We start from the raw sequence: 14,961 nt of genomic DNA, 5'->3' as shown, positions 1-14,961 counted from the left end.
TGTTGTGGGTGAGTAGACGAACAGCTCCATGGGCTTTCCTCATGGCTAGGACTTTGGAAGGGTCTATGTGTGAGGCAGGACTCTTGAAAAACGATGTTCAGGTCAAACTAGGGTCAGGACTAGGTGCTGACTGAACTAAAGACAAGATGTGATGTCAAGTGTACTCTGAGATCCTGGGTGGTAAAATGGAGGGGGCGTGAGAGAGAATTCAATGAAATTCTAAATGTAATGCAATTCCGGGCCGGTTGCAGTGGCTCACTGTAATCCCAGCACTTTCGGAGGCCAATGCGAGTGGATCACTTGAGGTCAGGAGTACGAGACCAGCCTGGCCAACATAGTGAAACACTGTCTCTACTAAAAATACAAAAATTGGCAGGGCCCCAGCTACTTGGGAGGCTGAGGCAAGAGAATCGCTTGAACCTGGGAGACGGAAGTTGCAATGAGCCAAGATCGTGCCGTTGCACTCCAGCCTGAGTGACAGAGTGAGACTCTGTCTCAAAAAATAAAAATAAAAATAAATAAATAAATAAATTTAATGCAATTCCAAACTTAGAATGCATTCAACGCACCCTTTAGAACTACATCTAATTCTTTCTCTCTGAAGGGTGTGTTAGCTTTTTAAGGAAGGAAAAGATAGAAAATCTATGTGGGAAAGGCTGCTATGGATTCACCAAACTCCATTTTCTTTTCCTCCTTTGGATACAGCTGGACTACATTTCCCAGTCTCCCTTGCAGTTAGGTGAGCCCATGTGACTCCAATCTGGCCAATGAATGTGCAGAAATCTTGGGATGCTTTACTAGGGTTGGACCATAAAATTCCCCCTGGGTCTTCCTTCCTGGCCCCCTTGTCTTCTGGCTCAACACAGATGATCCGAGAGAATACCTCAGGGCCCTTGGGATGGAAGAGCCCCAGATGGAAACAGACTATGCCTGAGTGTGGAGTACAATCCCCTACTGTTGCCCCATGGACTGTCACTAAATTGTGACATCAGGAAAAATAAAAATTCATTGTGTGAACTCCCTAAGATTTTGGGTTATTGTTACTGCAGTGAGCCTACTGTGATTTATACCTTTTTTTTTTTTTTTTTTTGAGGTGGAGTCTCACTCTGTCGTTCAGGCTGGAGTGCAGTAGCACAATCTCGGCTCACTGTAACCTCCAGCTCCCAGGTTTAAGCGATTCTCCTGCCTCAGCCTCCCGAGTAGCTGACATTACAGGTGTCTACCACCACACCCAGCTAATTTTTGTATTTTTAGTAGAGATGGGGTTTCGCCATGTTGGCCAGGCTGGTCTCAAACTCCTGACCTCACATGATCCACCTGCCTTGGCCTCCCAAAGTGCTGGGATTACAGGCGTGAGCCACCGTGCCCAGTCTGATTTATACATTTTATGTCATATTTTAGAAGTGTGAAGCTGGAAGATGCCAGAGAGATTTACTAACATAGTCCTCATATTTTAAAAGGAAGAAAATGCTAAGTGAAATGAAAGGTGGCCTTTAGAAATTATTTTTATAAGAAACATGTAATAACATGAAACAGGCTATTTTAAATTGTTAAATAAATTTAAGAAATGATTATAAATACTTAAGAAAAAGAAGACTCCATGAAGAGAAAAAAAGAAAAAAACTAGAAGGAAACATGTGAAAAAAATTAATATGTTTGGGTTTGTGGGGTGCTATAAGTGATTTTCTTTCTTCTTTTTCCTGTTTTGCCCTATCTTCCTGAATCAAACACATTTTTACTTTTAGAATGAAAAATAGAACAAATAAGGTTGCCATTGAACAAGCTCCCCTCATTCACATTTTCTGGGGCCCCATATGCTGGAAGAGAGGCTGTGAGGCCAAGTGTCTTCAAGGACTCCTCCTGATTCTTCCAGCTGTTTGTCTACAATCGGTCCCCAGCAGCCCAGACTTCCCTCCTCCTGTGCCCTCCCCATCGGAGTCAGGCATGAAGCATGGGGGCCTGGGGCAGGGCCCCACGTGGGACTCACTGGGTGATGCAGTTCTCCTTCTTGCCATAGGCATGAATGATGCCCAGGCCCTGCATGGAAGAGGTGATGTGGGAGAACCAGGGTGACCGGCTGACATTCTCCACCTTCTTGAGCTCCTGGACTCCTCTGTGGAAAATGCTGGAAGAAAATTGAAAGGGGCCAAGTGGGCCACAAAGTGAGGTCTCATCAGGCTTGCCCTCACACATACAGAGCCAACTAGGCACTCAGCACAGTGCTTAAGTCAGAGACGGTGCCGTCTAACTGGGGATGAAGAGCAGGCCTGCCATTCTGCAGCGATGCCTGCCCCAGGTGTGGGAATGGCGGGGGCGTGAGAACCATGAGTCAGCCGCACCTTCATTTGGCCACAGTGCTAAGTGTTTCTCATATCAGGAAAGTCTTGCTCCACAAGGCGTGATTCTAGTCTTCCAAAACCAAAATTTCTCATACAGCGCAGCCCCTAAGTATCAGCCAACCACTTTTTAGTGCCCAGCCAGAGAAAAAGTGATCTGTTCTAACTCTGGAAGAAAACCCAGTGTGTCAACTGCCAACATGTGGCCTTCTAAAGGTAATTTTGAATGAACATCATTATAGCTGACTTTAAAACCAAATCCCCACGGGATGCAGCTCCCCTTCGTGTGGAAGCTCCAGGAGCCCTGGTGAGCAGGAGACCAGGGACCTCGGGTGTGTACAGCAGCTGGCTGGCCCCCAAGAGAGAAGACAATCAAACCTCCAGACTCTCAGCTAAAACAAACCCAGGGCAGCGAGGAGGGAAGCCTCATTAGTGCAGAGCTAAAGTGAGTTGGTTGGAAACACTTGGATAATTCAAGCAGGATGAGCTCTGGTCTGTCCAGTCTTTATAGCTAGAAGGGTGAGTACAGAGCAGAGAAAGAGCTTTTACTAAGTAAATCAACTGCATAAACAGGAGGACAGACAGGAGCAATGATCAAACACAGGAATGACAAAAAGGAACATGAGCCCAAAGAATCCACTGTAAGAATGACATTCAGGAGTTGCTTTTATCCTGTAAATGACTCTCAGAAATTATTTGTATTTGGTCATCACAATAAACCCCCTTGAGTTTGGAGACTCGGACCATTTCATTTGGAGGCAGAATGGGGTCTGGAGGCAGGGAATCTAAGGCCAATTCACACTGACTTCCTAGAACTAAATCGAAAGGAAAACCCCAACTTTCCCCGCCTACATAACAAAAGTCTCAAAGGCTACTCCCCTTGCACACCTGCCCCTGCCTTTTTCTGGGTGACAGATGTACCTTTGATGAGTCCCCTCCCACAACCAATCAGGCTGGTGGCAGACCAAGTCTTCATTTGTATAGGAGTAACTTTGTAACTTCACTTCAGCCTCTGATTGGTCGCTTTCTGCAACCAATCATACTGATCATGGGCCACTACTTCATTTGCATGGGGCGTACACCAAGTGGCCAATGGGAAACCTCTAGAGGGTATTTAAACCCCAGAAAATGCTGTAACTGACCTTCGAGCCCGTATGCTCGGCTTGCTCTCACCCTGTGGGAGTGTACTTTCATTTTTGTTTTTGTTGCTTCCTTCTTTCCTTGCTTTATGCGTTTTGTCCAATTCTTTGCTCAGGACGTCAAGAACCTGGACACACTCCACCGGTGACAATTTCGCTTCCTCAGGGTCACCGCGGGAACAGTGAAAGACAGCAGCAAGAGTCCAGCTCTCCCAGCTCCCTAGGGCACGGTGTCAGCTCCCAGAGCCACACCTGCCCCTGCACAGAGTCCAGCTCTCCTGCGCCAGCACATTCCTACATCCGCATTTGCCACTGTCCATGGACACCATCAGCAGACTTGTTGAACAGAACTGAAGCATCCGAAACTAAATTCGTATTCTTATTACCCAAACCGCTTCTCGTCCTGCATCACCCGTATCTGTCTTCAGGTTGCTCTTCACCTTGAAATCATTCATTGCTTCTCCCATCCCCCAACACCCAAAATTCCACCAGAGGTGGGAAGTGAAACCCTGATGACACTACCATGGAAATGACTCTCAAATCCACATCTCTCTTCTGTTCCCACTGCTGCTGCCTACCTCTGGTCCTCATTAATTCTCTCACACAGACTGTAGATTTCAAGGGACTCCCACCCTATGGTCTGCCCTGACCTTTCTGTAGCTCCATTCACCCTCCACATTGTGACCACAGCAATTATTTCTAAAACCAGCATCTGAGTGTGAAAACCAACAACCCTGTGCACAGGTGAAAGCAAGTCCAGGGTTTGTGGGCTGAATATTTTATAATTTGGGGAATTCTCTTTCAGATCTGCAATAACTATCCCACTGGCTGGGCACGTCTAGGATCATGATAAATGATTATTTTTAGTTATTGATTTTTATGGAAACTCTTGCCTAACAGCTTATTCCCTTTTTAACCAACAAGCCATTGGTTGTGTAGTTTCCCTGATCCTCGCAAGCCCTCTGAAACAGGTGAGGCATATATTTCAATGATTACCTTTAGGGAGAGAGGAAACTGAGGTGTGCAGCATCTCTCTGACTTCTCCAAGGTCCTTCAGCTGGTTGTGGCAGAGCTGGGGCTCTAATGCGAATTTCTCTGATTTGCAACCCTTTGCCCTCACCCAATACCCACCATGCTACCTGCTGGGAACCCCAGCTCACCCCAGGAAGAGCGGGGAGCAGGGCGGGTGTCCTAGGAGGCTGGGATCATGGCTGTCCTCCTGCTTTCCCCCAGGGTGGGTGTGCACAGCTGCAGTGGGAACCCCTGCCCCCACAACGTGCAAAGTTGCCTAAGGCCTTTCTCTAAACACACCCATGGTTAGGGTGGGGGTTATTTCTCAAAGCTCAGAGCAGCAACGGTAGAGCCCCATGGTTAGGAACATATCAGCAGAGAGGTGGCAATCATGGTTACTAGTTTCTTGGCCTGGGACCAATGCCTTAATCTTTCAATAACTTCCACCTCTCAGGGTTGCTCTGAGGCTAAAATGCCAGATGTATGCAAAGCACTTAGCACCTGGCATTTACTAAGTACAAAAAATCAGTGGTAGACCATCAGTGAAGACAGCAAGCACTCAATGCTCAATATCACGTGATACCCAGTCAGTGTGTGTGTGTGTGTGTTGTTTTCTTGTGTAAATAGCACATGGGCCTACCGTAAGAGAATGAAGAAGCCTACAGCAAGGCCGGCCACGACTAAAAGGACAGCAGGAAACACAGCAGCCAAGATCACGAGAATAAATACCACCATAAAGAACTGCTGCAGAAAGTTCTCTGCGTGAAACGGCAGCCTCACATCCAGCTCATCCATATCCTTGGAAAAACGGTTCATTAGCCTGCCAGTGGGAGTCGTGTCAAAGAAGCTCATTGGGCTCTTTAAGATCTGTGGAGAACAGTAGAGAGTCAGAGTCGAGGTGGGTGCTCAGTAAACCCTGCCGCTCTGCTGGGGGTGAAATTGTGAGCACAGGGCCTGACCTTTTTTCCAGGGCACAGCACAGTGTGTCAGGTGATCTTGGGAAAGGGAGGATGCACCCCCTTCTTGCAGCCACCGTGAATGAATGTGAATGTGGGGATTCAGTCTCTGTGCGGAGGCCCCGAGAGACCCCCTATAGGTCAGGCTTCCCCTCCAAATCTGGGATGCAGCCTGAGACAGGAGAGTCTGATGCCTTTGTCAGAGGAAGGAATTTTGTGCCCCATGGCAATAAAAAGCCAAGTTTCACTTTGTCTCTTTACCTCCGAAGTGTGGGCCCCAACCATATGCTCCAGCCAGGGCCCTCCCAGCCCCTGGCTGCTGCCCACCATGGCAGTGGAATGCGGAGGGGGCTGGAAGGATCTCTTGAGGCCCGTGTCGCACTCAGGGCTCTTTGGAGCAGGAGCTGCTTTCTTGGCCTGCACTTCTCTGCCGTGGAGTGGCCTCCCCTACCTCCACCCCCCGGCCCAGCCTCAGGGCTGATGATCCACCCCCACAGCTCCCTGGAATCTACCTTTAGTTGGTAATCAGCTATTTGGGAGACTCTTCCCAGACTAGACTGCAAGCTCTATGAGGGCTCTGGCTGTCCCCAGAGCCCAGCACCATGCCTGGCACACAGCAGGTGCTCCATATACCTTGTTGACTGAATAACTGGGTACACCTGCAACGCTTGTGGCCATACCTTATTAAACACCATGTCATGCAGACAGGAGGATGCCATCAGTGTGGTCTTGGTGAAGACGAAGCCTTTGGTGACACCAAACACCAGCACGGACACCATGCTTGCAGCGTACACCCACTGGTACACATGCTGACCGATGTCTGCCAGCACCGCGCCGACCTCACACCTGGTCCTGTTGCCCTGGGGCCCACAGGTCATCTTCGGAGAAAAACAAGAGAAGCACCAAGAATTGATAAATTCCTGCCAGAAGAACAGGAATTTTCTGGATAATCTTTCCAGAGAGAAGAAACTAAGAACAAGGACATGAGTGTTTTGAATGAATCAGGTGGGTACAATCTAATCTGTTCCCTTCTGGGGCCTCTGAGCTTTGCGGGATTCCTCCTGCTGGCACTCATGACCCCAAGGGGCACCTGACTGTGAGCTCAGCACAGTCAGTGGGAAAAACGAAGCAGAGAAACGAGGTGGGCACCGGGCAGCCATCCCCGAAGCTCACAGCACCTCGGGACACCAGAAGCAATGCTGGGCTGGGAAGATCAGAGAGGCAAATGGGGAATCAGAATTCTACAAGGCTGGAGGAGTAACCCTCAGGCAGAGGATCAGGAACTGACTTCCAGCATGCTGAGCTGTGTGGCAGCAGCCACCAGGCCTTCGGGGTGACTCAGGGGCTTCTCTGTATGACGGGCCAGCTCCACAGTCCCTTCGCTTTCTTTTTCCCAAGGGGTAACTGAGAAGGTGCTAGGGTACTGCCCTGGGATCTTTGGTGGGGAAGAGGGTGCCCAGTGAATACAAGTGGCTCTCAGAGGATTCAAAGAATCTGTGGCTCTGTCCTGCCCAGCAAAAACACACAATTTTGCCAGCACTTATGGGGAGACGGCATCTCCTCGCCCTGAGAAATTGGCAGTTTCATTTTTCTCTGGGCTGTGTGCTAAAAGTCAAGACTGCCCTTGGGGAGCAAACAAGTATCTTTCTTCTAAATGCCATTTTGCTGATTACAGTCACAGTGGAAATGTAAACCAGAGGTGGCTAATGGATGAACATCGTTGAAAGCAAAATTATCTCTGCGGAGTTGAGGGATAGACGGCCCAGCCTGAAGAGGAGACACTCCTGTGCCTTTGATTGTGCCAAGGCACAAGGGCCAAACACATGGTTCAACCACCATGGCTGCATGTCTGGGAGAGTAGGGGCAGGGGCAAACACACAGTGTCCGGGGCACCAGGGGCAAACACATGGTTCAGCCACCATGGCTGCATGCTTAATCAGCCAACAGCAGTGGGACTCCTGGGGAAGCACCAAGCCTGTGAGAAGGCTACACCCTGATCCTAAACCTCAGGCCCTCCAAGGACACAGCTCTTCGTGAGTGAGGGGGCATCTGGGAGAATCTGTCTATTCCGGAGATGGCTCTCTATTTCTGCACAGAGCAGGCCACCCATCAGCCTCTCCCCTTGGGACTAGCTTTGGAAAGCTGTGCCCGGCAGCCTCTCCCCTGCCCCTGTCTCCCCAGTGCCACCTCCCTTTGGTTGTCATAGCAACAGAGCTGTACCAAATGTAATCTTGGAGGATGGGCCAGTGACCCCACAGCACTCCCCAGGGCTCCAGGAAAGCTTTGAGACCATTGGCCAAAAGCTGGGAGAGCTCCCAGCAAGCTCGAGAGAGAGTCAACACATCAGTTCTTCCCAGGAAGGGCCCTGCAGAGAAGGGTCCCCCGTGGCTCCATGGCATTTGCAGAGCCTGAATCTGATGCTTGCCCGTCCTGTTCATGCAGAGACGACTTTGGGGAGCAGAGACATGTGGGACCTTCTGGCACTGGGCAGTATCCGTAACAAGATGCCAATTTCTCTTTAGGAAGACACAAATCCGTGTTAGGCTTTCCTGGGGGAAACTTACAAGAGAGACTGTGAAACTGACCCAATCTTGTACATGCCTGATTCCAGACAAGCTGGGGCACACGTCTTCTTTAGTCAACCCTTTAAAATCTGAAAGTGGTGTCTATACCCTGCTTGTCTTGAAAAACCAAAGGGGATTCCAGGGGCTTGGGTCCTGTGGTGTAAGCATCTGACCTCCACTTCTTGAAAAGGGCAGGGGGATGCATGTGGGCTCATGGCATGGTGGCAGGGACAGTCAGATGCTCTGGCAGCAGTGTTTTACTCCAAGACACAGACTCGGTATCTTCCAATGCCAAAGGGAAACTCACCCGTGAGCCCTTGTCCAACCAGAGACCCAGCCACCAGTTGCTGAAGGCAGAGCTGCCAATCATCAGGAGGAAGAGGAACACAGTGAAGAGAGAAAGGAGGTACCCTGCAAGAGGAGGGGAGAGGCCCAAGGGGCTGCAGACGTGAGCATGTGGCAGGGGCTGACCTTCCTCAGGTCCCAACCCTGATGGGAAATTCAAAACCTGCAGGAAAAGGATCCGCATACCTGAAAACCACCTGCTAGACTGATGTGGCATATCTGAGTGTTGGGGCCCTGAGCAATGGGGACATCTGTTCTACCTGGTTGGAAAATGGGTCCAAACAGTGAACATATTGGAAAAACCACCAATGTGCACTTCAATAACAGTGACTCAGTATTCTTTAAAAACAAGCCAAGGAAGGCCGGGCATGGTGGCTCACGTCTGTATCCCAGCACTTTGGGAAGCTGAGGCAGGTGGATCACCTGAGGTCAGGAGTTCGAGACTAACCTGGCCAACATGGTGAAACCTTGTCTCTACTAAAAATACAAAAATTAGCCAGGCATGGTGGCGGGCACCTGTAATCCCAGCTACTTGGGAGGCTGAGGCAGGAGAATTGCTTGAACCTGCGAGGCGGAGGTTGGAGGTTGCAGTCAGCCAAGATTGCACCATTGCACTCCAGCCTGGATGACAGAGCAAGACTCCACTTCAAAAAAAAAAAGGAAAGAAAGAACAAGAAACCAAGGAAAACCTTGTATGGAAGGCCGGCAATGGACTGGCCACTGCTGTACAGAGCGACTGGAGTGCAAGGGTACGGGTCATGCTGCTGCTCACTCCACTCCAATAAAAGAGAGTCTGGCAGCTTTAGTGGAGATGAAGAATGATTCCATTTAAAAGGCTGTATTATCACATGTTAGTTTTTAGGAGGGGAAAAAATAAAAGCATTGATAAATGGCCCTCCCATAAAGAGAGTAATTGTTAAAGAAATCATAAAATGTGAACCCAACAGTTTAAGACAGGATTTTTTAAAAATGCAAATTAAATCAAGAAACTCGTTGTTTTATACTGAACCTCCAGAAGCCTTAATGTACGTGTGATATGTTTTCCAGGTCACAGTTCCTTCTTGGGGGGACTCAGTCTGGATGAGCTGGTGCTCAGGAACTGTGGAGACAAACACAAGTGCCACGTCTCTCACCACTGGGGCAGGGGCCCAGCGAGCCAGGCACAGCCCCTCTGTGAACTCCACAGCACAGCTAAGGGGGCTGTGACACATCCTTCCACTCGTCCCATGCTCTCAAATTTCCAACACACTTTTGCTCATTTTGTGCTACCTGGTCCTCAGTACAGCCCTGTGAAGTAAGCTTCTAGTCTCTTGAGAAATATTTATTAAGCACCTACTATATGCTCAGTCCGGGGGATGCAAGGGTTGTCTTGGTCTATTTCTCCTAGAAGCAGCACCCAAGAAGAGACTATGAATATGAGGTTTATTTGGGAGCTAAAGGGAATAAGTCATGTCACCAAGCTGGCAACCACTATGGGCCACTGGGGCTTCATCCCATGTGAAGAAATCTCAGAACCAGTGTAGACACACACTCAGGGCTTTTCCACGTGATGAGAGGGATCTGGGATTTTTCTATACCGATTCCTATTGGCCATAGGGTGAAGGCCACTCCCTGGGTGGGGGTGTTAATTCCTGCACTTCCAGCTTGACATGTAGCTGGCAACTCCTAGAAAGCCCCCAGGCAAAGGAATGCAGAGGTGGCATTTGGGGGGGGCTAGGGGTGCTGAAGTGGTAAGGGCACCCTTGTCATCTGCTACAGAGTAAGCAAGAAAGAGGCAGGTCCTGTGTTCTCAGAGCTCACGCCATGCAGAAGAAAACCAGCGTATACTCCTAGGTTGGCTGCTGCACGGACACCTGATTCCCTCAATGTCTGTCCCACGTTCTTCCATTCCCCAAGGGGAAGGGAAAATGACTGTCAAGTTCTCATGGAAACAACATTTTGGAGGAAAAGGGATGCTGGACAAAGCAGCTCCCAGCAGCCAGTACTGAATGCATGTCTCTTCTGCTCCTCCACAGAGAAGCGTGAAAACGTCAACTCCAAAGCAGAATTATACACCATACTTGGCTTTTATAAACAGAGATAAATAGAGTTAGAAGAGGGGGCACCCCACGTACAGATTCTGTGCACCCTGGCCCAACAGGAAAAGCTTTCACGCCTCAAAGGCACCTTGCTGAATAGAGCCACCATTACACTCGCTGCCTGGGAACCTGGAGCGCCTTTGAAAATGTTCAGCCTGACTTTAGCCTATTGTGTCTCCCTCGAAACTGCAAAATGAGGGAGACGCCTCAGCGTGTGGGCAGAGTCTAATGAACGGCATCCGGAAGCACAAAAGGGACTGGTCACATCACCTCGCAGCCTGCAGGCCAGGGCAGGAGTGCCACTGATGCTCTGTTTGCCTCAGCTGTGCCTTAGAAGACGCTGTGATGCCAGGCAGGTGGGCAGTGTTGTCTTTAACGAGTTCACGAGTCTTCCCTTCCTCCACCTTTCACAGCCCTTGACAACCCAGTTGTTTATCCTTGAGGACTGCGTCTCTCTCCAGCATGAAATTTCACGATTACACTTTCCTTTCCAGAGAGGGGTGAGTGATGAGGAAGTGAGGAACAGAGATTATTCTCTCCACGGGACCCCAAATCCCGGCCAGCCTGGAGGTTTCTCCAAAAATCACAGAAGAGATATCTGGGTACTTCAGCCCTGGAAGCCTCTGGAACTGCAAAACTATGTTGCCTTTCCAAACGTGCATGCATTTGTCACAAGCACCATTGAGGATGCCAGATCTCATCGATTCCAAGGCTCACTTCTTTCCCCCACATTGTAACATCTCTGGAATCTGGATGTGCCTTCCATTTGCTAGTATGTCATATCATTTAATTAGCAGAGATTTTTTTTTTTCTTTCCAAGTGGTAGGTAAAATGGTGGTAGCCTTAAAAAATGGATAGCATCTTAAATTTGATGAAATGTGCTAAGTTTTTTTGTTTGTTTGTTTTTTCGGCTATGCATTATTGAGAAACAGAACTCTAACTTGGAAAGCCACCTTGCTGTGTATACTTTGAGGACTATTGACCCCAGCCCTCTCTGTGTCCAGCATGGGGCAAGGGACAGAGTAGGTGCTCTAGGGATGTGGAGTGAATGAAGGCAGGGTGTCTACGGAGGAGAAGAGGTGGCCTGACCAGCTGGCCCCCACCAGGCTCATCTTCCACATCTTGTCTCCCCACCTCCCTGGAATCACCTCCTGCCCTCAACCTCAAGCCCTCTACCCTCTCCCACCTTCTCACTGCAGTTTCCCCAGCAAACTCCTATACAACCTTGAAGGACCAGTCCAAAGGCCACCCCCTCTGTGAAGCCCTCCCTGACATGTTGGTTTCTCTCACCCAAATTCCCCATTACTCTTACTGGTTTCCCGTAGATACCCATCTGCCTGTGTCCCCGCCAGACCACAAGATCCTGAGAACACGGGGCATCTCTTCTTGCTCTCCCCAGCCCAGCTTAGTACTGGGCACACAGTCAATGCTTAACCTTTATTTGTTGAAAGAATGAATAACCTTATCCCACCTCAATCTCTTCATTGCTTCATAATCCATTCTCAATGCTCCCCATAAAGAGTGGGAAACAGCTCTTGTGTCTGCCTTTGCCTCTGATGAATCCCCGTGCATTACTTTGATCTCTCCAGCTCATAATAACTATTAAGCATCACTGTGTGTCAGGCACTATGCGAATCACTTATGTTCATTTTCTCATTTAATCTTTACCAGAAATTGTGGTTGGTACTACTTCCTCATTTTATGGATTAGGAAGCTAAGGTTCAGAGTGGCCAAGTATCTTGCTCAAGGTCACAAAACTAGTAAGTGGTGGAACCAAAATTTGGACTTAGGCAGTGGAACCCCAAGGCACACAGTACCCTAGACCATCCAATTCTGGCTGCGCAAAATGACATGCGCAGTGTCTACACTGTGTGTATCCCAAACGGTAGATGCCCAATACATCCTTAAGTGTATGTGACCAAGGGGATGAGTGGTAAATACCTTTTGTGTCTACAAATTCTGAGCCTGTTTCGGATTCTTTTCCTTCATCTTTCTCATTTCCTGGAGCCAAAACTAGGGTGAGAAATAAAGAGAGATCTGTGTCCATTCAAGCCAAGGACAATAAGAGGGATGGGATTCTAACCGATTATACCAGCATCTTCCTGTCTCTCAGCGGGGCTCTCCTTGAAGGCTTCCACCATTGCTGCATTGTAAAGGTGTTCAGGATCCTGGAGACAAAATGGAATTCCTTCTGAAAGCTAAGTGACAGGACGTCTCCCAGGCAGGAAATCCCGAGGGATTCCTCCCCAGTTGCTCCCACACCTGCCCAGGTGTGAGTTACCTTGAACTGCAATCCTCGCAGGTTGTGAATCAGTTTTGCATAGTGCCCTCTCTCCTCCATTAGCTCCTTGTGGGTTCCCTTTTCACAAATCTCTCCATCTTCTAATAAAATAACTTCATCACAAGACTCTAAGAACTGCAGAGGTAAGTGATCGACAATGAACTTCTGCCTGGAAAGGAGAGCCCATGCCAAACTCCTCTCCAACCTTAGTTAGCACGGTTGACTTTAGGGGCCAGATCATTCTTTGTTTGAGGGGGCTGTCCTGTGTGTTGTAGGATATTTACCAGCCTCCCTGGCCTCTACCCACTAGATGTCGGTAGCACCCCATCCCAGAGGTGTGACCAGCAATGATGTCTCCGGACGTTGCCAAGTGCCTCCTGGGGGCAGGTTGGCCCCTAGCAGAGAACCATTCATCTAGTACCCACAGGTCTCATGAGTCCAAAAAACGCCAGCCTTTGGCTGTCACAGTGAAGCACACTGAATCTTCCTTTGCTACTGCTCCTTAAATGAGCTGCCTTCCTAAGAAATCTGATCATGGCTGCGTGCAGTGGCTCACGCCTGTAATCCCGGCACTTTGGGAGGCTGAGGCCAATGGATCACCTGAGGTCAGGAGTTCGAGACCCACTTGGCCAACATGGTGAAACCTAATCTTTAGTAAAAATATAAAAATTAGCCAGGTGTGGTGGTGTGCACCTATAATCCAGCTACTCAGGAGGTTGAGGCAGGAGAATAACTTGAACCTGGCAGGCGGAGGTTGCAGTGAGCCAAGAAGGTGCCACTGCACTCCAGCCTGGGTGACAGAGCAAGACTCCGTCTCAAATAAATAAATAAATAAATAAATAAAAAGAAATCTGATCATGGAGATTTGGGGAAAGTAAAACTGACAGTCACTACAGCCAGGACTTGGTAGCGAGGGGAAATATGATCTTCACGAAGGCCCTTCTCTGTTCTAACATTATAAGCCTCCCTTGTCATCCCCATTTAGCCCAGGAGAAGCAGACCATGGTGTGGTCCCCAGGCAACAGGCCACATTCCCTGGCCTGAGGAATTTATGCCAGCTTTATCTATGAGATAAAAACACAGCTACATTTAATGCTGGCATCCCACATTTTGCCCAAAGCACTTCTGTTTTTTTAATTTGAATTCCCTTCACTTCCATATCATTCGTGAGATCAAAGAGTTCTGCTAAGAGGGTTTTCCTTTCATTTTGGAATGAGACACAGAGCTCTCCCCACCAGGATCAAGGAAGTCCGCTCCTAGAGGCAGGCAAGATGCTGAGACTAAAGATGGTTTGACCGAAAGAAGCCTTTGCAGTATGGGCCAGAGGTCTTCCCTGATACTGCACGGTTCATCAAAGGTCAAATCAACCTCTGCTGCTCTTGATTACAAGCCTGAAAGAAGTAGCTGTGTTCAGTCATTGTATACTTGATTGGGCAAGTTGGGAGGGTGCCCAAAGGCTGAATGATAACAGTACTAACAGCTTGGACAGTTCCAGCCCTCATGCCTCCCTCCCACTAACTGCCCAGCTCTCTGTCTTATCGGCTGATATTTCAGATGGGGAAACGGAGACACTATAAGCCTGCTCCAGTCCCATGGCCTTTTCTGCCTGTGCCACAGCACACACTCCAGCTCCAGGAGCTCCCAGGGAAGCCCCCTCTGGCCAGCAAGCCCCCAATTCACTCCAGAGATATGAGGCCAATTTGAGCAGCTTTGTTATGCAAACTGTCACTGAATCTGCCCCTGAGTTGGATTTCAGTGGCTGCTCCCAGTCTCTTTTCACTGGTTTCCTTAGAAAAGCGATCACCCATCCCAACCACTCAGATGCTTGCCTGTGGGCCTGAGAGTAAGAGAAGAGGGGATAGGCTCTGGAAAAGCCCCGGGCCCCAGTTCGGGGGCTCTGAGTTCCATCCTCCCTGACAAGGGACAGCGGGACTAAGATCTTGTGCCACCTGGTGGCTACCTGCCTCTTCCAACTTGCAAAAAGTGAGATAAAATGACAGGGGAAGGTGGAATCTGAGCAGACGGGCCTGGTGTGAAGATGGCTCCTGCCTGAGGTCATACTACAGCTCAGTCAGTTTCAAAGACTGAACCAGGACCGACATTGTGATTCCCCTCATGAGGACTCCTGGAGGGACAGCTGTGACCCACACCTGTCAGGGATGACGTATCCCCTCCGGATCCCCAGAGCCCTCAGAGGACAGCTCTCCCTGCTGCAGGGTGTCTCCAGGGAGATTCCAGGTGCAGAGGGGGG

The 14,961-nt window shown here is 49.2% G+C and overlaps 1 protein-coding gene across 12 annotated transcripts in view; it reads right to left on the bottom strand.

The window, feature by feature from the left end:
- Positions 1-14,961, bottom strand: part of ABCC12 (ATP binding cassette subfamily C member 12) — a 72,230-nt gene that overhangs the window by 15,865 nt on the left and 41,404 nt on the right. For 10 of the 12 annotated variants that reach the window (XR_001898151.3, XR_641428.4, XR_002519216.2 and 7 more), the window contains 8 exons: positions 12,711-12,845; positions 12,522-12,597; positions 12,371-12,442; positions 9,361-9,450; positions 8,314-8,417; positions 6,123-6,320; positions 5,127-5,353; positions 1,988-2,125 (listed from right to left, as the gene is read on the bottom strand). Coding sequence is in view for 6 of the 12 variants with exons in the window: in XM_021931928.2 (XP_021787620.2) it covers positions 1,988-2,125; positions 5,127-5,353; positions 6,123-6,320; positions 8,314-8,417; positions 9,361-9,450; positions 12,371-12,442; positions 12,522-12,597; positions 12,711-12,845 (1,040 nt within the window). In the remaining 6 variants the exon portion in view is untranslated. Of the gene's footprint in view, positions 1-1,987; positions 2,126-5,126; positions 5,354-6,122; positions 6,321-8,313; positions 8,418-9,360; positions 9,451-12,370; positions 12,443-12,512; positions 12,598-12,710; positions 12,846-14,961 lie in introns of all 12 variants that reach the window. The other 2 variants (XM_009196380.4, XM_009196381.4) reach the window with 2 other exon arrangements.

The sequence above is a fragment of the Papio anubis genome, chromosome 18 (genome assembly GCF_008728515.1).
Source record: "Papio anubis isolate 15944 chromosome 18, Panubis1.0, whole genome shotgun sequence".
Lineage (NCBI taxonomy): Eukaryota > Metazoa > Chordata > Mammalia > Primates > Cercopithecidae > Papio > Papio anubis.
Note: the sequence above shows the minus strand (reverse complement) of the source record. Positions and strands in the feature narration are given on the sequence as shown.